Below are 27,037 nucleotides of genomic sequence, written 5' to 3' on the forward strand. Positions count from 1 at the left end.
TCAGGTACTGTGTTAGACGCTCAGGTTCTTGGTATAAGAAGTACTGGTGGGCCTTAGTCTTTGAGAAGTCAGCTAAGTGGGTACAAGGACAGTGAATACATGTGCTATAACACTGTTGAGGGCTGGAGAAGTAGCAATAATGTGCTCACAGCTCACTTCCCTAACCCGTGTCATGCTGTACTGCCAAGGGGTTAATGTCTGTCATCAGTAGCCCTCTGGCCAAATTGGTAGTCTTGCTCTGTGCTGAGTCCTGTCCACAATAGTGACAAAATGGCTTGATTTTTAAATGAAATTAAAAGACACTCCTTGGGAAAAAAGTTAGGCAAACCTAGACAGCATATTAAAAAGCAGAGACATTACTTTGCCAACAAAGGTCCGTCTAGTCAAAGCTATGGTTTTTCCAGTAGTCATGTATGGATGTGAGAGTTGGACCGTAAAGAAAGCTGAGCACTGAAGAATTGATGCTTTTGAACTGTGGTGTTGGAGAAGACTCTTGAGTCCCTTGGACTGCAGGGAGATCCAACCAGCCCATCCTAAAGGAAATCAGTCCTGAATATTCATTGGAAGTACTGATGCTAAAGCTGAAACTCCAATACTTTGGCCACCTGATGTGAAGAACTGATTCATTTGAAAAGACCCTGATTCTGGGAAAGATTGAAGGCAGGAGGAGGAGGGGACGACAGAGGGTGAGATGGTTGAATGGCATCACGACTCTATGGACATGAGTTTGAGTAAGCTCCAGGAGTTGGTGATGGACAGGGAAGCCTGGCGTGCTGCAGTCCATGGGATTGCAAAGCATCAGACACGACTGAGCGACTGAACTGAACTGAACTGATAACTGATTAATAATGTTGTGATAGTTTCAGCTGAACAGTGAAGGGAACCAGCCATATATATACACGTATCCATTCTCCCCCAAATTCCCCTCCCATCTAGGCTGAGGAATGGCTTGATTTAAATTTTGTTTTCAGCAAAGTGGAATCTACAATCTCAAAGTTAAATTTTCCTAGTTCTCACATGGTTTTGTTCATCTCGAGGTGGTCAGTTAGCCAAGAGAAGATGGTTGTTTCCTTCACTGGTCCAGGCTGACAGAATCTTACTTAACCAAATACCATCTCTGGTTCTTCAGAATACAAGGGAATTCCAGCATCTCTGGATGAGGCCTCAGGAAGACACAGAAGACAGTGAGGCAACTGCTGTCACCCATTCCAGAGAGTCCGGGGTCACGGTCTGGCTTCATCCTCTCTGGTCTCACAGATACACTCAGGGGACTTTTGCCAGCGAGCCTCCTCCAAGTAATGAGAGCATTGCAGGAATAAACCCCACGGTTCTATTGCTGAATGGTTTAGGCAAGTTGCCCAGGGAGAGTGCCACGTTAGAAGGGTGTGACCAAGTCACTCCTTGGGTCTTATCTCCAGGCCTTTCTCTGCCTCTTCTAGTCATCAACATAAGGATGATGAATGCCTAAAAAGACTCCTTGACAAACAAGTACTATTTGGTAAGTTAGTTATTATTTTTCATCCCTACAAAAATAAGATCACAAGTTGGGAGGGGGGATCGGGATGGGGAATACATGTAAATCCATGGCTGATTCATGTCAATGTATGGCAAAAACCACTACAATATTGTAAAGTAATTAGCCTCCAACTAATAAAAATAAATGGAAAAAAAAATTAGATCACAAGTCACATATGGCTCGTCATCTCTCATGCAGATCCTATAGCCACTGATTCTAATTTTTAAAATGTACCAATTTTATTAGTCTTATTTCTTCAGTCTTTTATGGATATAGATGGGTGTGAATTATCATTTATCTACTGCTTGAAAATTTTAAAGTCTATTTAGTCAATGTAATATAACTTTATTTTAGCTTTAAAAATTTAATCTTATGAGATTCCTGCTGACATTTAAAATTGTTCTATTCAGTTCCTTTATCTCTGTACCCTGTGGAGTCTGTTTATTGACTACAGATGTTAAGCACTTTGTTAAGGAACAGACAGCTGCAAGATAAAATATGTACTTCACCTGAGTGGTTGCATAGAAACCAGCCCTGTGTCTGAATCTGTAAGAACTGAAATGGAAAGTATGTTTACAAGTTTAAAGGGCAGAATCACAACCTACAGATTGGATTGGAATGACTGTGAGATTGTTTCAGGACTGTAAGACTTCCATGTAAAAGAAGTTAATAAAAGGTGTATTAAGGTAAGTCCCTTATAATTATGATTTTGAACAAGCTACTTTAAATTATACAATAGCATGAACTGACAAGAAAAAAATAAATAGAGGGACATCAGGATTGTTGGGGCTCAGAACCCAAAACAACTTTGCAAGGCAGTCATAAAGATGAAACTGTGCCTGTCCCTGCAACCATAAGTCCAGCAAGAATTAGCTCAGAGACAAAACAGAAAGAGCCTGTTTTTCATTGATTTCAGTACACTAAAGGCAATAGCCAAAACTGGACATGGAGAGTCTGAATGTAAAGAAACCCACCGGAATACTACAGGGCGCTGTTGTTACTGTTTTTGAGCTCTTGGCATTGTTTGAGATGCAATAGACAAGCTGATTCTGAATTTTAGGTGGAAAACTCAGCAGCAAGTATTGTAAGGGAAATTCCGACAATAAATGCGATGATGGGCCACTCACATTTCACTCTGTGCCATTAGAACTGACACAGTAGTCCTGGGGCACGAACAGAGAGAATAGATGGCACAGAATAAGATTTGAGAATAAAGTGTAAAGGTATAGGAGAAACTTAGGGTTGCTGTCCCAAATTATGGAATATTTCATCTAACTCTCCTTAATATTGCTTATTAATTCAGCATATGACAAAAATGGCATTTTGAAGCAGTGGGGAAAAAAAGATGCCAAATTTAATTAATTGTTTGGAGGTAACCAGGTAGTCTTGTGAGGGCAGAAATGATTGAACCCTATCTTTCAGTTCATCAGATTATATTCCCGTTGGAAGAAGTGAAAAGTGAAAGTGTTAGTCGTTCAGTTGTGTCTGACTCTTCGCAACTCCATGGACTGTAACCCACCAGGCTCCCCTGTCCTTGGAATTATCCAGGCAAGAATACTGGAATGGGTTGCCATTCCCGTGTTGCTGCCGAAGCGAGCGTCCTTTCCCTTCTCCAGGAGACCTTCCCCACCCAGGGAGCAAACCCGTGTCTCTGGCATTGTAGGTGGGTTCTTTGCCTTCTGAGCCACCAGGGAAGCCCACTCCAGGTGGATCAAAGGTTTAAAATGAAATCAAAGCTGTAAAAATATTGGAAGAAGCCGTTTGAGAATGTTTATTTCAGATTGAGGAGAGCCTTTTAGGTTTGACATAAAGCCTAGAAGAAAAAAGTATTAATAAAAATGATAAATTTAACTTAATAAAAATTTAAAAATTGTGCTAGGTCAAAATCATAAGCAAGGTCAAAAGACAAACCATAAATAAGAGAAAAATATTTGCATTTCCTATTAAGGCAAAGGGATAATTTCTTTACTATATATATCTAGGAATCAATAAAGAATGGATCAACAATCCAATATAAAAATAGATCAAAAATATAAATGGAAAATTGAAAAAGTCAAACATCATTTAAACTTATGAAAAAATGTTCTAATCAAAATAAGAGAAATGTAAATTAAAATTACATTAAAAATTTATTTTCTACCTATCAGACTGGAAGAGATAAGAAATTATAAAACTGTGCTGGTAAAAGTGTGAGAAAACACTCTCATGCGTTGCTGGAAGGAACATAAATTATACAATTCTATGGGATTCAATTTGGCAATACCTATTGAAATTTAAAAGCATATACTGTTTGACCCAGCAATTCCACTTCTAGGAGTTTATCCTACAGATATTCTTATATATGTAAAATAGTATATGGACCAGATTGTCATTACAGTATTATTTGTAAAAGCAAAAGACTAGAAACAATAGAACTGTTTATGTCAATTATGGTACATCTTTCCAATGATGCAATTCCAATGAAATAATCAGCTTCTATAAGAAAGGAGGGAAAAAAATGTATGTGCTGATTAAAAAAAACTTCCAAGACTTCTGAGAGCATTTGTTGAATGAATGTCATTAAGTGTAAAGTCAAGGTGTGAATGCTATGCACAGTCTAATCTATGTATATGTTCACCTGTTCAGCAAATACCGTTGAGCATCTGCTGTCTATCAGGCATCACGCTTCACACTTGGGATGTGCTTGTAGCCACACAGGCAAAGATCTCACCCACAGTGGAGCTTACATTCTGGTGGAGGGGACAGAGCTCTGGGACCCACGGAGGCAGGGATCCTGTCAAGGGGCTGGTGGCCACCATCTGGGAGACAGCAGAGGAGGGGGCAAGCCGAGACCAGATTCTGGAAACATTTTCAAAGGAGTCAGCAGGCTTTACTGAGAGACTGGATGTAGCCCATGAAACAGAGAAGTCAGGGATGGCTGAGCAGCTTGAAGGCTGGGGTTGTGATGGGCTGGGGTTGTGATGGGCTGGGGTCATGATGGGCTAGATGAACACAGGCCGGCACGGACAGGATAGGAAAGCTGCAGGAGGAGTTTTCATGGGGAAAAGAGTAGGAATTCAGCTTGAACAAGTTGAATCTGAAACATCGATTCGATATACAAACAACTGTTTAATCAATGTCATCTCTAGATGGTGGATAGAGCCAAGAGTACAAGTATGTTACTGTGTATTTGCTAGTGCATGTATGAAATACCTCTAGACAAATACAAAAAACTGGAGATTTTGATTGATTCTTTAGGAGAGAATTGAGTGGCTAGGGATCAAGTATTGAATGGAGGCTTAGGTTTCATTCTATAGTGAGTTTAAACCTTTAAATTTTGAACCATATGAATATATTATGGTAAAAGTTAATATAATGTTTAAAAGTAATAAAAATTACAAGCTGCATTATACAGTTTCTGTGTAATGGTGCCTAAACTCTTTTTTCCCTCATTGTTAAAACATTTTTTTAATGCTGAGAAAAGGGTATTAGTTTTTCTGATTCCAAAGACATTTATTGAACATCTGTCATATATGATACTGAAATTTTTTTAAAAAATTAACAAGATATGGTCTCTTTTTAAACATAATAATGTGCTAAATTTGAGTAAATCTACCTGTTGGAACTAATTAGGAGCAAAAGCTATACCTTATTAGTGTCGGCAAACAGCTGATTTCTAAAGCACAGCTGCTGGGGTTTTTTTTTTTTTTATACAATAAAGTAGGTATCACATGGTTATTTGGACCCTCAGAAAAGATTCAGATTTTATGATCCCAAATTAAATTAAATAGCTAAAAATACAGTTGATCATAGCTTTTCTAGAAAAATAATGTTTGATCTCTTTTAATTCCATCTCAGTACTTTCCGATTTGTGTGTTTTTTGTTTTGAAACAGAAAAATATAAATCATATAAGAAACATATAAGAAGCACCTATATGGAATTAAGAACAGATGTCAACATTTGGTCATTGTCTTAATCAGATGAAAGTGCTGTAACAAATTGTCATAGTCTGAGTGGCTTAAACAACAAAGATTTACTTCTCACAGTTTTGGAGCCCAGGAAGTCCAAGAGTAAGGAACCGGCCGATCTTGTGTCTGATGACAGCCCGCGTCCTGGCTTGTAGATGACTGTTCCCATTTTATCCTCACATGGTAGAAGGCAAAGAGAGGAAGCCAGCTCTCAGGGCTCTTTTTATAAGTGTACTAACCGCATTCATGAGGGCTCCATCCTTTTGACCTAATTACCCATCGAAGTCCCCGCCTCCTAATGCCATCACCCTGGGCTTAGGATTTCAGCATGTGAATTCTGGGAGAACACATTAAGTCCATACTTTGCTTTATAAGCCACATTTATGCCACAGTTATGTTTGCCTTTTATATTTAATATAGCATAAAATATTACAAGTGAAATCTGGGTCTTCTTCGTTCTTCTTTCAGTCCTGTTCCCTTTCTTCTTGAGATAACCACTCTCCTAAATGAGTGTGCATCCTTTCAGCCCTCATTTTATTACACATTTATATTCATGGATAAGATATAAACTTTAAAAGACCCTATTATTTTGTATACATTAATCTGCAACTTGCCTATTTTCACCTAACATTGTTTTTGAGAGCTATCCATGTTTGATACATGTCACTGTTTTATTATCTAGAGAGATGTGGAATCACAGAAACTATTTTTTTATTTTTTATAAGGGAACTGTACATGAATTGGAATTGGATTATTGCTAAATCCCTGCTAAAGAAAATGGCAACCCACTCCAGTATTCTTGCCTGGAGAATCCCATGGCAGGCTACAGTCCATGGGGTTGTAAAAAGTTGGACACTACTGAGCAAATCAACTTTATTGCTATAAATGCCCTAAAACATTAAAACTGTATTCTCAAACTGTGTGTCAAGTTACTTCAGGACACTGTAGCAAACTCATGGGGGTGAAGCAGGATATTTTTAAATATCAAGGAAAACACAGTGACGTTTGTCAGATACACACTCCTGTTGCTTATCTAGGCCTACGGGATACTGGTTCCGGCCTAGGTTCAGAGAGTTAGGCACTCCTTTAGGCCTAGGGATGCAATGAAATATTATCGAGACACTATAAGTCACCAGGAACTGAGAAAGTGTGAAAATCTCTACATAAGAATAAGGAACCTATGAGTCTGTGTATCTGGCCCCACAACTTGGTGTACAACTATGGTAATTTCAGGCAGAGTGCCTCCAAGAAACTAATTAGCCTAGCCTTGCAAACCTGTCTGCTTCATTGATAAAATAGGGAACACCTGGAAGGAATATTTCAGTGTTTTAAATCTCTGGCAAACTGCCTAAGATAGTATCTAAATTGCTCCAGGGACTTTTCTGGCAGCCCAGTGATTAGAACTGTGCTTCCAATGCAGGGGGCCTGGGTTTAACTCCTGGTAAGGGAACTAAGATCCCACATGCCATGTGGTGTGGTCAAAAAAAAAAAACAACAGAAAATGCTTCAAATAAATGGTTTCCACCAAAAATGCCCCTCAGACTATGATAATCCTTAGATGTGCATGTGTTTATTTATTTGTACCAGAAGCAGGGCAAACAATGAGAGAGGGTCAGGGCGGGAAATGTGTTGAAGAAAAGGAAGATTTTGGGCATGGTTTTTAACAATTAACAAATCAGCCAAATTTTACTCATAAGCCCTATTTCTGAAGATTTAACCTATAAGTCATTTCTTCCAAGAAACCAGGAACTCAGCTTGGGGGGTGTTATGGAATACTTAAGCGCATTTCATCCCAAAGGATGCCAACAGGGATCTTGGTTTAGGAATGCTTGCGTTCCTGCTTAGTCCCACTAGGGGCCCTGTCAGGGACACTCAGGTTTTCTGCAGAGGGAGAAGGTGGCTGAGAAGACGGAAACGATGACGATGACTTTCTCTTCCATCACAGGCACATCTCTGTAATCCCAGGGCCAAGCCCACCTGCCTCGCTTTCCTGGTTCCTATTTTACATAAAGTCAATATAGTATTGCTGCCCCATATACGTTTATTTCTATTTAGATATAAAGAAACTTGTAAAAGGAAAAAAGACAGGGGTGGGGGGTGGGGAGGATGGCTTCTCTGGTGGCTCAGACGGTAAAGAATCTGCCTGCAATGCAAGAGACCTGGGTTCAGTCCCTGGGTTGAGAAGATCCCCTGGAGAAGGGAACGGCTACTCACTCCAGTATTCTTGTCTGGAGAATTCTATGGACAGAGGAGTTTGACAGGCTACAGTCTATGGGTCACAAAGAGTCTGACACAACTAAATGTCTAACAAGAGAAAAAAAAGAGTTTCTACTTCGAAAATGTCATGGAAAAGGCTTGATTTGGGAGGAAATTGCTGAACTTGAAAAGAGGAAAAACAGCAGATTTTAGACCGAATAACTTTTTATTTTAACAAAATTAATTTATGTTGCCAAGAAATCTGAGACAAAAATATATTGCTTTTGCTTCATGAGTAAATGATATCCATCTCCCAAAGGACCATCTGTGGTCATTATGATGTCATCTTGGCAGAAACTTGAGGACGTTAGTGGATCAGATGTCTTGAGTCTTAATAAAGCACCAATAACATTTTAAAACAAATGATTACATAACCTATTCCTACTTTCTTTGTAGAGAAGGGCACATCCAAAAGATACCATCAACCTTATTGTCTTTCAATTATAAATGGATTCAAATGTAATTTTTTCCAGGATGTTAACGTCACATTTTAAGACCCATTACAGAGAAATAAATAATTCAGAATGCTTTCTGGATTACTGGAATTTAAAAGCAAAGCCAGCTTTGAGGTCATGTAATAGTTTTGCCAAACCTAAAGCCGTCCTAAAGGTCAGAATCAGATTCACAGTCATGTTTTTCCAGTCCTCTGTGACGATGGCACTTGAATAAGTACCACTGGCAGATGTTTTTATTTTTCCCAGAACTAAGATTTTAGGTAGAGAATCACCTCACAGTGGCATATCAAGCTCAGGTCAAAGATACTAATGTAAAATCTGGTATTATATAAGCATTTGACTCCTAAATGGAATGAAAATAAAAAATGAAAACATTTTGAATTAAGTTTTTTTTTCAGATCTTAAATAAGGAGTCTAGGCTGGAGGTAGTAGGTTGTTCATTCTTTAAGCATTCACAGAAAGCCTGTGCGCAGTCATTGTGTAAGTTCGTGGGGACCATAGAGATCGATCAGAGAGTAGGGGGAGAGGATGCATTTGTAAACAGTGAGAGAAACAGCACAATTCCAAACCCGGGGACTGCCCCAGTGGAGGAGCTAATAAAGGGGCACAGGAGTTCAGGGGTGTCCCAGGTGGTGCTGGTGGTAAAGAACCCGCCTGCCAGTGCAGGAGCCAGAAGAGATGTGGGTTCAGTCCCTGGGTGGGGAAGATCCCCTGGAGGAGGGCATGGCAACCCACCCCAGTATTCTTGCCTGGAGAGTCCTCTGTACAGAGGAGCCTGGTGAGCTACAGTCCATAAGGTCACAAAGAGTCAGACACATCAGAAGTGACAGCATGCAGACAGGAGTTCAGAGAAATACAATGGCTGGTTTTGATCTGGGCTGAAAGGCCAGTTCAGTCTCAGTTGGCAGATTTGGGGAAAGAAGGGAGGGTATTCCAAGCAGAGAGAAACTAGGAGGGAAGGCACCGTCAGGAAATGCCACCTGACGTGGCTCGTAAAGTGCAGGCTGTGAGAAGCAAGGCTGGAGAGTGAGGTCAGGTTAACCACAGACCCTCCCCCACGCCGTCCTGGAGGACGCGGAACTCATTTGCTAGGCAATGGCATGACTATGAACACCTTCAAAGTGGATGAAAGAAAGATGTCCACAGTAAAATGCAAAAATAAAGAGCTAAATTAACCAGATGATACTCCAAGTTCACAATGCAGGAAGCTCTTTTGTTGTCAAGAGACACTTTCCTATTTAGGAAAATAAAATAGAGGGAAAGCTATCAATAATCACTTTCATCACTTGGAATACTATTTTCCAATAGGGTTTTGAGAGAACCTATTATTAACAAAACAACACATTTACTTTACAAACAGTAAAGTCCTATTTATTTAATTTTTATTTCTTGAGTAACAAGAACAACCATTTACATGACAGGAAGAATAATATAACATTAAGGACATGGGATAGTATTTCCTCCTATAAAAACTAATGATAAATAACATTCTTCAGACAAAGAGAGAAAGGAGAGGCAGGGTGGAGTGGGGGAAGGGAGACAGAAGAAAGAAACAGGGGAGACGGGAGGAGAAAGGAAAATGAGGAGGGAAGGAAGGTGGATCGATGGAGGTAAGCAGAGTCCTTAGTAGAGACATGGGGTGAGGAGCTGAGTGATGGTTAGGTACACAGACGGCAAGAAGCTTCAGAAACCCCTGATCTTGTCACTTCCCTCTGCCGACAGCCTCCTCCCTTCTCCCGTCGCTGGCCCCCTTTCCCAAGTCCTGCTCGCGCACTGTGCGAAGTCGCAGTCCTGTCTGACTCCATGCGCCCCCGCGGACTGTAGCCCGCCAGGTTTCTCTCTCCATGGGCTTCTCCAGGCAAGTGTGCTGGAGTGGGTTGCCATTTCCTTCTCCAAAAGTTCTGCTTGCTCCTCTCCAAATCAAGGAATAAAGAAAACCTAAGGGTTAGATTTAGGTCATAGTCCACATGATGACAAGCCTCCTGATGGCCAATAACAGGATAACAGTTTCAGGAACTGCCTGTTACTGTGCCTTCCTGTCTCTCTCTCCTTCGAGCTTTCAGTTACGTAGAACAACCATTCTCCTGCTTTTGCAGATCACAGACGGTAAAATGGCCACAGGGTCTTCCTGAGTCAGTGATATCCATCGCCCCACAAGCCGTCTGTAGCCGTGATGATGTCACCTTGGCAGAAACCTGAGCACGTGAGTGGATTAGATGTCTGGAGAGTGAGTGGAAACTATCTAGAGTCTTGATAAAACACAACATTTTATTTTATTTTTTTCTTTTTTTTTAAAACACAACATTTTAAAGCCAATAATTATATAATCTGGTTTTTTTGAGCTTATGATAATGAAAATGGTACTGAATTGGAAGATCTCATCAGAAGATGAGTTTTAATAGTAATAAAAATTGGACTTCCCTGGTAGCTCAGACGGTAAAGCGTCTGCCTACAACGTGGGAGACCCGGGTTCAATCCCTGGGTTGGGAAGATCTCCTGGAGAAGGAAATGGCAACCCACTCCAGTATTCTTGCCTGGAAAATCCCATGGACGGAGAAGCCTGGTAGGCTACAGTCCATGGGGTCACAAAGAGTCGGGCATGACTGAGTCACTTCACTTCACTTCACTTAATGATATTATTAACGAATAAAGATAGCTCTGTTTATTAAGCATTGATGCCAGACACTGATAAACCTCATATATATGTATTATTTCCTTCCATCTCCACCCCAGCTGTATGAGGTCAATGCTATTTTTAACAAGTGATACAGCTAAGGTTTAGAGAATTTAAATGGTTTGGCCAAATGTTTTATTCAAGCTTTAGATCATTTTGTTTATAACCTCTTTGGGCCTCTCATTTCTTTATCTGTAAAATAAAGCCACTGAGGTAATCTGAAAATTAAGATGTAGTTTATGCATCAAAGGAAAAGCGTCTGTCACACTATGTCAGGAGTTGTTAGCTTTTTCTGTTAAGGCTCAAATGTGGACTATTTCAGTTTTGCAGGCCCTGTCATCTCTGTTGCAGCTAGTCAACTCTGCCCCTGTGGACCAAAAGCAGCCTTAGACTTAGGATGAGCGGGGCTGTGTCCCAATCAAACTTTGTTAGGGACATCGATATTTGAATTTCACATGTCAGAAAATATTGTTCTTTGTTGTTGTTTTTTTTCCCCAACTCTTTAAGAAAGTATAAAAATCCTCCTTAGCTTGTAAGCCATACATAAACAGCAGGGGGATGGATTTGCTGTCATCCTGTCATTTGCAGACCTTCCTTTAAGTGAAGTAAGGCTGTCATTTGCAGACTTTATGTGAGGGTATCACAAATGTCTGTGTCCACAGAAGCTTTTCTTAGAAGACTGGTAACATTACTTCAAAATAATCAGGAAGGAAATTTTTTTCAAGTAAAGAAATTGTTCAATCTATTCTCATCAGTAACTGCAGTCTCTGCAGTGTCTTCTACTTGCGGTGTGCTCCATGTTAGAAGGAATTGCTGGACCACATGAGTGTCTATATTATCCTGACCTAGATGGGGTGCATTGGAGAGGCAAAAAGCAAATTAATCCCAGATTCAAGCTCCAGAGGAAAATACTGCTAAGTTAAAGCATTGTTGCTGGATTCAGAAATAGTTGGTTTTAAAAGATAAATTGCATCACGTCAGCATTCGGTAAAATTAGCGAATCGCTTTTTGAGCATCAACGGTTACAGGTCTGGTTGTTCTCAAAGCAGCGAGGCTCCCGGCAGCTCAGGAGGCGGTATTCAGCAGGTGTGATCAGAGACGCGCTGTCCTTGATCTTGTCTCCGCAGGCAGGCTTCTTGGCGGTCTCTCATTCATTAGCGTCTTAAACTAGCGTATCTGGAAACAAAACGTGCATCCCCGCCCCCTAGATGTGCTCACAGGCGCAAGCGCAGATGCACCCTGGAGGGTCCGGCTGCGTGCCTGACTGGCTCCACTAGTTTCTTTCAGTCTCCTGGTGTGAGGATTCCTTTCATCTCTTGCTTCTCTTGACCAAAGGAGTTGATGTGTGACCACCTGCTACGTGTAAATATCTTATACAGACTTTGGACTTGTCCTGCTAAGGCTTAAGAATAGGTCTCCTTTCTGGAGGAGTGGGTGAAGGGGAGGCATCTCCCAAGAGGGCACTCGTCTCCCGTGTCCACCATCTGTGGGCAAGGCGGGCCCTCGTCCAGGACACAGGGGTTCTGCATCCTGTCTCAACCCACGGGAGAGTCCCACCCTGCCCTGGACCCAGCGCTCTAACGCCTGAGTTTGCAGGGGACAGGTGTCAGGCTAGTGTTTCTCAGAGTGGACATAAGGATGGAGCCTGAGCAGGAAGGATCCTCAAGAGTTTCCACCTTGTTCAAGCCTTGGAGAGCGGGCCACACCTTGTAACCAGGTTATGGGACTTTTTGTTACGCTTTCTTTGCTTGTGTTACTACCCTTTATGTTCGTGTTAATCGCTTAGTCGTGTCCAGCTCTTCGTGACCCCATGGACTGTAGTCTGCCAGGTTCCACTGTCCATGGGATTCTCCAGGCAAGAATACTGGAGTGGGTTGCCATGCCCTTCTCCAGGGGATCTTCCCGACCCAAAGATCAAACCCGGCTCTCAGTTAATACCCTTGACTTTGGTAAATTCTGATTTAAATGTTCCAGCCTTGCTTCAGGATTGCCACTGGTTTTAAAAGCAAACATGTAAAAACGGAGGCGTTAAAGGGGAAGCAGTGCCCCCCTGAGGCCAGTTTGGTGCTGGCAGCAATAACCAGAGGCATCCCTGAAGACCTGTGCAAACTGCTGAGAGACTGAGACTTAGAGTTGGTGTTCGGTGGGGAAGGCATCTTCATCACTGTGTGTTCTCCACAATTTCTAGATCCATTGCAGACAAACATCCTTTTACAGTAGGTGTGTGATGCTGATAGATAGCATACAGGTTAGGCTTAGGCTGGAGTCTGTGTGACCTCAAGCAAGTTATTTCATCTCTCTGCGCTTCAGTTTCCTTAGTGATACAATATGTGTAATGGTGCCTCTCTGAGATGATTTATTAATAGGATTAAATAGATTACTATATAAGATTACTTAGCCCAGCGCCAGGCTTACCGTGCATCCTCAGTACCAGTCCTCTGTTCTTACTGTAGTCTCTCCCCAGATTTGTTTTATATCATGCTGATTAACAGGACCAAACCATATTCTTCCATGGGTCTTCTGACTTCTTGGAAAATCAGCAAACTGTAGTAAAACTATAAACATCAGCTCCTAAGATTCCAGCACCGGCCTAGGCGCTGTAAAATCTTATAGCACAGTTCTCGTCCTCTGCATCCTCACAAACAGGTTGGAAAGGTAGATGCATGGGTTTAATTGTGGCTCCATTGCTTAATAACCTTGATGATGTTGGACAAGATTTTTTTTAAAAAAATCTCTCTAGAACTCAGTTTCCTCTGGCAAAATGTGGATTATAATAGTGACTACGTCATAGGGCTAATATGAGAAGTAAATAAGTTCATAAAGGTAAAATGCTTACAACACTGCTGACATGTGGTAAATGTTAGTTTCCTGGTATATACCATCATGAAGCAGTGCATGTATGATGAAGTACCAATAAGAGGTGTGTCTTGGGGATAGAGCAGGGGTTCATGTAGCTTCATGAAGCCTCATGGAAGAGATGAGACTTGAGCTGGGGCTGCAGGTTGGATAGCACTGGGATAGGCAAGACAAGTTCATAGTATTCCCCAAAACACTGAGAAGGAAACTGGCAGGGACATTTGTTATTTGTATTTGTCAAAATACAGACAGCTTCATTATTTCCTGCATGCCAGAAACTTGAGAATTTCAAAGTGTTAATAAATGGGTATAGATGCGTAACAAATATTTTTTGACTCGCAAAAGAGACAAGAAAGGTACTGTGTGTTACTTATCCCTAAAAGTTATGTTGGTTTCTTAAATTCTATAGAACTTTTGGTCTGGATTACTGGAGCTAAACTTACGCAGTTTATGTAGTTGGGAAAAAATGGAAGAAATTGTAGCCACAGGATCCTATTTCAACAGCAGGTGGCTCCCTCACACACAGGTGACAAGAGTGGCCCTGTGGTCTACACAGGGATCATTTATGAGCAGTTGTATGTCCTTGAGGCTGGATTTGGAAATAGTTTTTTGCATTGATTTTTTTTTTTTTTTGCACTGAGTTTTGTCGGAAAGATGACATTCATACAGCAAGAGGGAATTTCTTCTTTCTTGGGCGCTATGGACTTACCTCTGAGGATCACAATCTGATCACTGTTCCTTCTGCAAGTGACAGTCAGATACTTGGCAGGACATGTTCCCTTATTTCTATCCTTGGAGGACTTCAGTAGCACTTCACTTTTACATGCTAGGAGCATCACAAATTTGTACCTCTCACCTTTCAACATTAGAGCACAGTTTCTGTAACAGCACCGATGACGCACCAGTCACCTTTCGTTTAATCACTTCTTGATAGTTCAGCTCCACAGACCTCAACGTCATTTCATTTGGCATGAGAAGGAACAGTTTTCTGCCAGCTGGGCCTCCTGACCTCCTGACACCCAGCGGTGTACGCATAGTCCCACCCTGGTCAGCTCAGCCCTCGTCGGGTATTGATTCTCCATGTCAGCTTGAGCTTTGCTACAGCTCCCTGTTTTAGGGTGCTGCTGGAGAAAGTCCACAAAAAGAGCAAATATAGGCCACTGTAGACTTAAAATAACAGAATTACAGGGCTGAGAGGTTACTCAGGTCTCCCGTGGTTCATACACCTCCTCTGATGGTTTTCTGAAATGAGGAAGCCAGGGAAGTTACTCGTCTATACACACACAAATATGTCCGTGTATAAATGTACATATACACATGAATGATCACTTTGCTGTGCACCCCAAACTAGTACAACATTGTAAATTAACTAAACATCAATAAAAAATTTTTAAACACTAAAGACTGTTCCACAGTGGCAAAAATGGGATTGGTTTCCTCATATATTCTTTTTCAGATTCTTTTCCACCATAGGTTATTACAGGTCCAGGAATAAAGGGGAAGAGGACAGAGGAAGTTGGGGGAGGGGAATGAGAGAGGGGCCTACAGATATTGGTGATGTCCTTCAGCAGCGATGAGGGACATCTCTGTCAGAGCGTTCTGAAGGGCAGTGTTATGACCTGAGGGTTTTGTCCTCCCCAAATTATTATGTTGAAGCCCACCATGAAGCGGTGCATGTATGATGAAGTACCACTAAGACTGGGGTGGGGATAGAGCAGGGGTTCATGTGGCTTCATGAAGCCTCGTGGAAGAGACAGGACTTGAGCTGAGGTTCAGGTTGGATAGCAATATGATGGTATCGGGAAGTTCTGTCTTTGGGAGGTGTTAGGTTTAGTTAAAGTCCTGAGGGTGGAGCTCCTGTGATGCAATTAGTTTGCTTATAAGAAGAGACATCAAAGGACTTCCTGCCCCCCTCCACCCTCAGTGTGTGTATACAAGGAATGTCTTTCATACCCATGAGAAGTGGGTTGGATAAACGTCTGTTTAGGTCTTCTGTCCATTTTCTGATTGGGTTGTGTTGGGCATTTATTTTTTGTCCCAACAAACTATTTTTATACTAGGCCCTTAATAAATATTAAAATGCTAGCCAAATTTTCACATTTTTAATATTATAGGTGTGTATCTAATCATTGTTGAAGCCAGAATTGCTTCCTTGTACGTTAGTCTCACCTTGCTATACCTGTCAAAATACTTCAATTACCTGCTCAAACTGTCATACTGCTCATGGGTTAATTTTAAATGAAATGCAACTCTAGCATAAGACTGTGATTTAAGAGAGGATATGTTTTGATGACCCGACTGACAACATATTTCTTCTTCCAGGTTTTTACCTGTCAGCGAAGGATTTAAGTTGGAACGTTAGCCATTTATGAAGACTCTTGACCTTTTGAATATTTATTTGTAACATGTATTCACTCACAAAAAATTGAGTGTGTATTATATTCAGGCTTTGGTCTAGGAGCCAGGAACACAGAGATAAGTATGATCGGGCCCACTCCCCCAGCAAGCTCACACCATAGTAAAAGGAATCAGACATGAACACCAGCAGGTGACCAGGAGGGTTGGGAGGGCCAGGGCGGAGGTCTGCATCGTGCTATGGAGGCCCAGGGGGAACCAGCCGACCGTGTGAGGGTGGGTATAGGGTGACATTTGAGCTTTGTCTTGAAAAGCACAGTTGGGTAGGGCAAGTAATCTGATTGAAGGAAGTTGCTTTGGCCAAAGCATAGAATGCTCACGGGTATGAGTCATTTGCAAGTCTGAGTTCAGGTGCAGCAGCATGGGCTTCCCTGTGGCTCAGAGGTGAAGAACCTGCTTGCCAAGGCAGGAGATGGGGGCTCAATCCCTGGTTAGGGAGATCCCCTGGACAGAAGAGGACAACCTGCTCTAGTTTTCTTGCCTGGGAGATCCATGGACAGAAGAGCCTGGCAGGCTACAGTCCATGGGGTCGCAAAAGAGTCGGACATGACTTAGTGACTAAGCAGCAGCAGGCGTAAGTGCCCAGTAGAACGTTCTGCGATGATGGGAAAATTCTGTTATCTTCACTGTCAGATATGGTAGCCACTAACGGAATGTGGCTCATGCAACTGAGGAATCCAGTTTTACATTTCATGTAATTTTGACCAGATTCTTATGGTTGATGGCTACCATATTGGACAGTGCAGGTAGAGAGACAAGAGGCCAGATCAGGGAAGAACTTGTATCTCATTCTAGTGGGACTGACTGTTTTCTTGTAGTCCTCAAAGAGCTGCGCATAGGAAATTATTTGATCAGCTTTGCATTTAGGAGGGGGTGCAGACAAGGAGCAGATGAAACATTTAAAAGCCCTCAGAACACAGTAACTAGGGAAGTAATTAGGGAAGGGAATGGACTTTAGACATGCTCAGAAGGAGGAAAGCGCTGGCTTGGTGACAAGTCTGCATGTGAAGGGTGATGGAGAGAGAGGAGAACTATCTGAAGCAGGTTTGGGCTGCTTCAGTCCTTCTTCAGTCATTGTGTCTGCTATTAATTACTACTGACAGTTCACCCCAATAAAGAATGTCGAGTTGGATGGGTTTTGAGAGAAGATTTATGTTAGAGGTAATGAGCATGGATCATGTTAGAGATAATGAGCTTGGAGTATGTCAGAAATTCGGCTGAATTGTTACTATCTTCCTTCTTGCAGTGGGCCAGGAGGGACTCGCAGCCCAGCGCTCACCATTGGAGGAACAACTTATATTAAAATAAACTGATGGAATCTTTGACCATTATCTAGCCACAACAAAATAGCCCCTGAAAGTGGAATGCAGCTCTATTATAATTTCAGCAAACTGGTCAAAAAAATGAGGACTCACAGACTACAGAGTAAGATGAGTTCTTTGATAATTGAGAAAAAAATTATTTCGTTTTTAAAAACTGAAGTATCGTTGACTTATAGTTGTGTTAGTTTCAGATATACAGGAAAGGGAGATGTACAGATTGTTCTTTTTCAGATTCTTTTCCATTGTAGGTTATTACAAGATATTGGATATAGTTGCCTGTGCCATACAGTAGATCCTGTTGTTTTCCTATTTAAGATATAGTAGTGTGTATCTATATATTAAATATATAGAAGTGTGTATATATGACCCACTTCCCTGGTGGCTCAGACGATAAAGCGTCTGCCTACAATGCGGGAGACCCGGGTTCAATCCCTGGGTCAGGGAGGTCACCTGGAGAAGGCAATGGCACCCCACTCCAGTACTCTTGCCTGGAGAATCCCACAGACGGAGGAGCCTGGTGGGCTGCAGTCCACGGGGTCGCCCAGAGTCGGACACGACTGAGCGGCTTCACTTGGTGTGTATCTATTAATCCCAAACTCCTAATTTATTCCTTTCCCCTTTGGTAGCCATAAGTTTATTTTTTATGTCTGTGATCCTGAAAATTTTATTTTTTTTAAACAAGACTTTACCAAATTAAAGTTTGTCCTTGCGAGCCAATAAGCCATAGTCCCCTTCGAGGAAGAAGGAAAGCACAAAGATGAAGTCAGTCTGGAGCCCAATCACCAGGCACCATCCGCACCTCCAGCACCTGCTCTTCCAAGAAATCTGTAAGCCTAGAAGTCCCACCCTTCTAAAGCCCAGGCACCACTGGAAACTGCAGACTCTAGTTTGAGATGTGGTCAAAAGGAGCAAACCTGAGGGCAACCTTTCTTCCTGGGGACACAGAAAGGGGTGCTTAGAGGTGGGTAGGAGACCCCAAAGCATGAGAGTCAAAAGTGAAGTCAGGGGAAGATCTCCTGAAGGCCTGTCATTTCAATGCCTCCTCCTCTCCCTCCACAGTTATAATTCCCTCCAAAATCACCCTAACTTTTCAGTAAAGATAGTAAAGAATCTAAAATTTCTTTCTCTCTCCTTTTTTTTTTTCACTCTCCGAATCCTAAACTCACCTCCCTAACCCAGACTGTCTTGCATGACTGTTATGTCCCAGACTGTTCTTAGGTGCTGGGGATTCCACAGAATATGTTCCCTGCCTTCAAGGAGCTTGTGGTCTAGTGGGGGGACAGACAAGAAAACAGACTCCCTGAGAGTATGGAGAACTCCGTCGGGTGTACGTACTGGGGGACAGGCGTGGGGAGTGACTGCTTAGTGACTGTGGACATTCCTCTTGAGGTAGGTGGAAATATTTTGGAATCAGATGAAGGTGAAGGTTTAGGACCCTACACCCAATTGACAGGTCAGAGAAAGTTTCATAGGAGACATGGCTACTGACAACATGGAGGAATTAACCAGATGAAGAGGGAAGAAGGACATTCAGATGGAGGAAGTGACCTCTGCAGAGATCTGGAGGCCGACGAGTAATGCAGCATGGCCAGCAAGTAGAAAGAGTGTGGTCTGGAGGGGGAGGGAGGTGGCTGTGAGAGCTGACGTTGGGTGGGTGAGCTGAGAGCAGGTCATGGGCATGTTATATGCCACGCCGAGAAGTTTGCACTTTGCCCCAAAGCCACTGAGAAGCCTTCATGAGCTTTTAGGCAGGGAAATGACATAATCAGATTTCCACTGTCTAAGTATTAACTTTAGTATAGGCAAAGATTTGGAGGGTCCCTGGCTGGAGAGGGGAGCTCATTTAATTGGCTGCTGTAATCCAAGCCAAAAAAAAAGAAGAAAAAGTAGTTGCTTTAATTAATTCAGAAGTGGAAATGGAGAGACTTGAACTGATTCAAGAGACAATAATGAAGACTGGGTTGTTAATTTAAGGATTGAGAAGATGAGTGTGGGAGTGGATGGGTGAAAGACAGGGAGAAACTCACCTTTTAAAAAGCTACCTAGTAACATTATCTGCATATACAAAGTAGGTAAATAGATCTCAGAATTCATCATGGGGGACTCCCAAGGAATTTCTGATATGCTATTTCTCACTCTCCAGTGTTGAGAATCACTGTCACAGAGGCTATAATGTAAAGGGTTTTATGCTTTAGATCCTGTTTTATTCTTTAGGACTATGTATATGGAATTTACCTCGTTTGAGGGGGAAATACTTTTAAGAAAGAACCACTTCAGTTCAGTTCAGTTCAGTCACTCAGTCGTGTCCGACTCTTTGCGACCCCATGAACCGCAGCACGCCAGGCCTCCCTGTCCATCACCAACTCCCTGAGTTTACTCAAACTCACGCCCATCGAGTCGGTGATGCCACCCAGCCATCTCATCCTCTGTCGTCCCCTTATCCTCCTGCCCCCAATCCCTCCCAGCATCAGGGTCTTTTCCAATGAGTCAACTCTTTGCATGAGGTGGCCAAAGTATTGGAGTTTCAGCTTCAGCATCAGTCCTTCCAATGAACACCCAGCATTGATCTCCTTTGGGATGGACTGGTTGGATCTCCTTGCAGTGTGTTCTTGTAATTCCACTTCTCTTGTAACACTTGAAAGAACAGGACCCCATGCTTGGGGATCTGCAGTAAGTGTTTCAAGTCAGCCCCCAGCCACACCCCCACCTAGATTGTGAAAATCTGACCCTAAGGTTTGCTGTTTCCCCGAGGGCTGAGGCATGTGATGGAGAAAAAGATGGGAAACCAATAATTAATGCTTTTGCTCATCCTTCATCTTACCTTTAAAGGTAATCGACAACCATAAAGAAAGGCCAATTTTTAGGGGTAAGTCTAATGAACTTGGGCTTCCCAGGTGGTGCTAGTGGTAAAGAACCTTCATGCCATTGCAGGAGATGTAAGAGACATGGGTTTGATCCCTGGGTTGGCAAGATCACCTGGAGAAGGGTACAGCAGTCCACTCCAGTATTCTTGCCTGGAGAATCCCATGGACAGAGGAGCCTAGCAGGCTACAGTCCATAGGGTCATACAGAGTCAGACACAACTGAAGCAACTTAGTGTGTATGCACGCTAATGAACATAAGAAGCTTGCTGTTTTTGTGTCAGGAAACTCAAATTTTGCTTTTTTTCTGGCTCTTCATATCTGTGCCCATGTAACTAACTCTGAAGAGAAATCTCTCTAAGGAAGATGATTAAGAAATGATCTTGTGAATCTTCTTGACTGAAAGGATGTGGGAAAGCAGACTAAAAATAGTTAATGCTTTTTCTAAGAGAAACTTCAGTAAGAATGACTTGCATTGTCTTCCTTGGGCAATGCTTTCTTTTTCATCATTACTCTGAAAATTCAGCTACCCACTCCATTAGCAAGCATTTCTGTGGAGAAGGAAAGTTAAACTGGAAAAGGAAATTGTCAGCTAATTCTAAGACTATGACTTCCTTCATTTCAAAACTAGTAAACCACACATATTACATAGACTAACATGATGATTTGTGTTTTGAAAAAATAGCCAACTGTTGCATAGTGTATGGATAACAATAGAGAACATGAGTGAGATAGGTGAAAAGCAGGAGATCTGAATTTTAACTTTGAGGATTTCTAGAAAACAGGATGCAGCTCTATTTTAATGATCTATATAGCCCAAAAGGATAACCCAAAGTGGAGAAGTTCTCCATTATTGTGCCTTTACTTTACTTTTTATTATGAGATATAACATATACAGAAAAGGTTAGTGTAACATATGCACCATTGAATAGTTATAAAGTGAACATCCATATAAATACTGTTCAGGTGCATTAGAGAATCTTAATCAAGAGTCTACTGACACTTGCAGAGAATTTGCCCATATCTCTCTTTCTTTAACACTGCATAGGTTTCCACGCTGCTAAGTTAATACGGTTGTTTAAGAAATCTAGTTTTTGACATCTTTTAGCTCACTGAGTTGTAGTGAACCTGTCTTCTTCTGTCTGGGCCTTGGGTCCCTCTGTATCGTGCGTGTCTTTTTTTTTTTTTTTTAAAGTTATCCTCGCCCATCCCTTCCAGGAAAGGCTCTCTTTTGGACCCAGCCACGCCCAGGCCCCGCCCCTTTCGGGCCCTAGCGTTTGGTCTCCATGGTTACGCCGAGAGTGCCGGGCTGCCGTGAAAGCCCCAGGGAAGAATCGGGCAGACCCGGCTCCAGCTCGTGACTACAGCCAAGGTCAGCGCAGCCCGGGCTCCGCGCCCTTGACCCCGGGGTGTACCTCGCGAGGAGGCGGGCATGGGTCAGCGGACGGAGCCTGGGCCGCGGGAGCACGTCGTCTAACCTGGTTCAGGCGACGCTGACAGTAAGGACTCTTTCCAGGCCCCGCCGCTGAGCGTAAGGAGCGGTCGCTTCCGGTCGGAGGCTCACAGGTCCCCAGGTCAGACGGCTGACCCGGGCTGGGCACCGCTCGCACCCCCGCCGGCCAGAACTCGGGAGGTCTAGGCTGGGGCGGGGGGTGTGGGCAGGGGCGGGGGGCGGGGACCGAGGAGAGCCGGGACGGACCGACGGCGCATGCGCACACGCGGGCCTTCTATCCATGGAGCAGGCGCCTGTTACCAGCTGCTGGTTGATGCGCTTGGTTTTTGCCACGCGCTGTGTTAACCGCTAAGTATGTAGACTGGGAAAGGAGTAAGTCAAGGCTGTATATTGTCACCCTGCTTAACGGAGTACATCTTGCGAAATGCCGGGCTGGATAAAGCACAAGCTGGAATCAAGATTGCTGGGAGAAATATCAATAACCACAGATACAGAAATAACACCACCCCAGTGGCAGAAAGTGAAGAGGAACTAAAGAGCCTCCCGATGAAAGTAAAAGAGGAGAGTGAAAAAGTTGGTTTAAAACTCAACATTCAGAAAACGAAGATCTTGGCATCCGGTCCCATCACTTCATGGCAAATAGATGGGGAAACAATGGAAACAGTGACAGACTTTATATTCTTGGGCTCCAAAATCACTGCAGATGGTGACTGCAGTCATGAAATTAAAAGAGGCTTGCTCCTTGAAGAAAAGCTATGACCAAACTAGACAGCATATTAAAAAGCAGAGACATTACTTTGCCAAGAAATATCCCTCTAATCAAAGCTATGGTTTTTCCAATAGTCATGTATGGATGTGAGAGTTGGATTATAAAGAAACCTGAGCGCCAAAGAATTGATGCTTTTGAACTGTGGTGTTGGAGAAGACTCTTGAGAGTCCCTTGGACTGCAAGGAGATCAAACCAGTCAATCCTAAAGGAAATCAACCCTGAGTGTTCATTGGAAGGACTGATGTTGAAGCTGAAACTCCAATACTTTGGCCACCTGATGAGAACTGACTCATTGGAAAAGACCCTGATGCTGGGAAAGATTGAAGGCGAGAGGAAAAGGGGATGACAGAGGATGAGATGGTTGGATGGCATCACTGACACAATGGACATGAGCAAACTCCAGGAGTTGGTGAGGGACAGGGAGGCCTGGCGTGCTGCAGTCCATGGGGTCACAAAGAATCAGACACGACTGAGTGACTGAACTGAGCTGATGTAGAACTCAGTCCTCAGGACAGCTCCAGGGAGAGAGTACTATTAGGATTTATACTTATCAGATGAGAAAATCACTTCAAAGAGAAGTTAAGGAAATGCGCAAGGTTTCAGCTAGGAAATGGGGCTCGGTGGGAACCAGGCTGTCTGGTCCTCCTGGTCTAGATGCCGGGTGTGTTAACCTTACCTGAACCCTAATATGCTGAAAGTGATCTTTACCTACCTGGCATTGCCTTTGTTTTTCTCTGCATGCTAATTTCCCCTTTGCTTATTTACAGATACAAATCAGAAAACCTGATCACTATTAAAACCTACCACCTACCACCTTTCCAGGAGTTCATTTTTTTCCCCATGATCCATGACTCATTATATGTTTTGCTTTTTTTGTTTTCATGTTTTTAATCAAGAGTCTAAACCTTGACTTGGATGTGCAAGAAATAGAATTTTGATGATTCGAGCAAGAATTGTGTTCCAAGAGTCTCTGATAATTATGAAAGGTCATTTAGTGAATGTGATGAAATAAGCATGTCCTGTTTCAAGCTAACTTTGCCGCCTACATAGTGGAATTTCTCACTAATTCTACTCCTACACCCATCCCCCGTCTCTAATACTGTTTAACATTTTTTAATTAAAAATATCATGTTATAAGGGTACTTTTGATGAGCACCATCATTTAAATAAAGAGGAAATGTTTCAATCACTAACTCCCAATTGCTCTCACTGTTATTATCAGTCCTTCATTTTTATAAATATGAAACCAACTAATGAAAAACAAGAGGGGCCTATATACTAGTAAATATTATTAAGTTAATAAATAATATGACTCTTTACAAATTTATTAGTGGTGGAATCTCAAAAGGAAAAAATAATATATAAATACAATTTAAAAACTCTTTTTATTTAGAATGCTTCCCACTCAGGCTGAAAGTGTTATAAAGAGTATCATTCGAGAAATAGGACAAGAATGTGCAGCCCATGGAGAGATTGTTCCTGAAACTCTAGTTGCTTTTATGGTAAGAATAAATATTTTTCTGAATTACTGCTTTATTAAAATTTTTTTTCAGCAGTGCTTATTTTGCTCTTAGAATTCTGTGATGTTTTCTTAACTTATTTCATTGAAAACCTATGGATATTGTTGGGCAAATTGTGTTCGTGTGTGCTCAGTCGTGTCCGACTCTTTGCAACTGCATGAACTGTAGCCTGCGAAACTCCGCTGTCCATGGGATTTTTCCAGGCAAAAATACTGTTGTTGTTTTTTTTAAGTCTATAAAGCATGTTAGTTCTAGATTTAAGAGACTGATTTAGAAGATCTCAAAGAATCTTAGAAACATCAATGATGTTTTTCCTGTGCTGTAAGTTTTTTTCTTTTTAACATGTATTTTTCACTGTTGTAAAAATTACTCATTTCCTTGATATCTCTCTGTTCTTGCTTTTCATTAAAATATGGTAAAAGATTCCGATTAGTTTCCCAATGTAAAATTGCTCCCTTTCTCCAGTTTCTGATGAAGACGCTGATGAATTGGGTTGTGAGAAATTCAGCTGAGTGATCAACCCCTGGGTAACCAGGAGAGAGTTGTTTAAAAAATGGAAAAATATTAAACTAATGTTGTAGTAATATGAAACAAATGTAATGGGCTTTTTCCTACTCTCAGGTGAAAGCTGTTGTTTTGGACCCGAGTAATGGCTTTAACACGGATAGAACGCTCACAAAAAGTGATGTGCAGAAACTGGTAAAGGTGATTATCCAACGTTTCTCAAATTTTGAATGATTTACTCTCAATTCTAAATATTTGATTTGTGTTGATCTATAGTGCCTTCAGCTCCATGAAACAAAACCCCACCGAACAGTGGTGCAAACAAATGAGAGATTAATTTTTTTCTCATAAAATGAAGTCTAGAGGTTCATAGGTTGTTTTTCCTGACTTCCTAGGTCACCATCATGCATGTGTTTTCACCCCAGGGTCACAAGAAAGCTCTTCCACCTTTAGGCAGGTATAAGGTGAGAGGACAAAGGTCAAAGTATGTGTGCAATTGGATCTGTCAGTTTGTTTTTGGAAAATAATGGGCTTTCCCAGAATCCCTCCCATCTCTTTCCATTTATGGCCTGCGTGCGTGCTCAGTCATATCTGACTCTTTGCCAGCCAGTACACTGTGGCCTGCCAGGCTCCTCTGTCTGTGGAATTTTCCAGGCAAGAATATTGGAGTGGGTTGTCATTTCCTTCTCTAGGGGACCTTCCCAACCCAGGGACTGAACCATATCTCCTGTGTCTCCTGCATTGGCAAGTGGATTCTTTTATCACTGTGCCTCCTGGGAAGCCCTTGCATTTATTGATTGGAATGATATTGCAAGTGAGCCTGGGATATTGATTGTTTTCCTCTTTCCTTTTTTAGCTGAAAGGAAATCTCTGGCTTAATCCAGATTGAGGCTTTGTTAGTAAGGAAGGAGGGGTATGGATACTGGTGGGTAGCAATGTCTGCCACAGTATTTTAGAGCCATCTTATTCATCTAATGAGACATTGAGAAAATTATTAACTGATTTATATACAGTTATATACAAATTCATATTCATATAATTATTGATTCAACATAATTTGTGTTTTCTAAAAGAAAATTTGAAGCCAGAACAAAATGATTCATAGGATAGTTTGAGAATTTGAGATTGACATTTATACACTGCTGTATTTAAAAGAAATGAAGAGCTAACCATAAAGGATCTACTATAGAAGAAAAAAAATAAAAGAAATCAAGTAGATGTGCCTGAAAAGCAGTTGTAAGAACTAAAGAAGGCAGGAACTTTAGATACTGTTAATTTTTCCATATGTTTTAAGTTTGACTCACTGGGTTTAGATGCTTAAATGTTTTTCTAAATATTTGTGAATGGATTTCCTAAAATTTCAACATTATTTTTTCCCCTGGGCTTAATTATTTTAATTCCCTCCTTCACACAAAATATTTGAAACAAGCGTTCCCAGACTTGTATGTGGATGCTTTCTGAGCTCAAACAAATGGTAGAGGAAATTTTTATCATCTCTGTCTTCTCTCTCAGCCATCAATTTGCATAGTGGAACACAGGTCTGTCCGCAGATGTTAGAGGATCAGGAAGAGGTTTGGAAGCTTGGAACTAGGGGCTATGTTGTTAGGATAACCGTGCAGAAGAAACTCCATGATTCTCTATGGCAGCTGAGAGCTGGGTCTTTCTGTGCTGAAACTGAGAATGTGCTATGAAGCCTGTTCTTGGCAATAGGGGAAGTGACTAATGGTCAGTCGGAAGCTTCGTTGGAAAGCTGTGGAGAAGAACCAAGGAGGGGCAGCAGGGGCTTTTCTCCTTTTCGTGGCTCAGGAAGCAATTGTCCCCCCTCTAACTTGACTCAGTTGGCAAGAATAAAGTTTGATATATTTTTTGAATTTTATTTTTCTTATTGAAGTGTAGTTGATTTACAATATTGTGTTAATTTCCACTGCACAGCAAAGTGAATCAGTTATACACGTATGTAAATTCTTCATGTTCTTTTCCATTATGGTTTATCCCAGGATGTTGAATATAGTTCCCTATGCTCAGTGTACTGTTAATGTGACCTGGACCTTAACTGTCAATTTATATCATAATTCAAGTGATAAAGAGTGTTTCCTTTTTCCTCAATTAAGAATCATGTGGACGAGCTAACTTTTGCATTTGTAAGGTCTGTGCCTGGCCTGGCACCTCTCCACCGGGATCGGTCCAGGTGTCCCATCCTCACGCCTGCCTTCTCTCCCTTCTTCCAGGAAGGTAGTGCTGGTGCCCTGGGAGGTGGGCTGGGTGAAGCTGGTGTGCCCGCCAGGTACAGACATAAAGTCTCACATGAGATAGGGAAGAGTGGGGCTGGGGGGTGGAGAAGAGAGGAGAAAAGAAAAATCGGGTCTGTCCTCAAAGGGCAAAACAGAGGAGGAGGATGAGCTATCTGTATGTGCATTGGTGCGGGGAGGGGGCGGGCGAGGGCAGACAGGAGAAAACAGACCAGAGGAAGAAATTTTGAAACAGAAGG

At 42.0% G+C, this 27,037-nt stretch overlaps 1 protein-coding gene across 5 annotated transcripts in view; it reads left to right on the forward strand.

The window, feature by feature from the left end:
* CFAP206 (cilia and flagella associated protein 206) overlaps window positions 1-27,037 on the forward strand; it is a 59,285-nt gene that overhangs the window by 3,326 nt on the left and 28,922 nt on the right. For 3 of the 5 annotated variants that reach the window (XM_043439658.1, XM_043439655.1, XM_043439657.1), the window contains exons 3-6: window positions 10,272-10,378; window positions 21,522-21,877; window positions 23,919-24,027; window positions 24,667-24,750. In XM_043439658.1, the coding sequence (XP_043295593.1) occupies window positions 23,920-24,027; window positions 24,667-24,750 (192 nt within the window). In that variant the 5' untranslated portion in view covers window positions 10,272-10,378; window positions 21,522-21,877; window position 23,919. Of the gene's footprint in view, window positions 1-10,271; window positions 10,379-21,521; window positions 21,878-23,918; window positions 24,028-24,666; window positions 24,751-26,814; window positions 26,834-27,037 lie in introns of those variants that run through there. The other 2 variants (XM_043439656.1, XM_043439659.1) reach the window with 2 other exon arrangements.

The sequence above is a fragment of the Cervus canadensis genome, chromosome 20 (assembly GCF_019320065.1).
Source record: "Cervus canadensis isolate Bull #8, Minnesota chromosome 20, ASM1932006v1, whole genome shotgun sequence".
Taxonomy (NCBI): domain Eukaryota; kingdom Metazoa; phylum Chordata; class Mammalia; order Artiodactyla; family Cervidae; genus Cervus; species Cervus canadensis.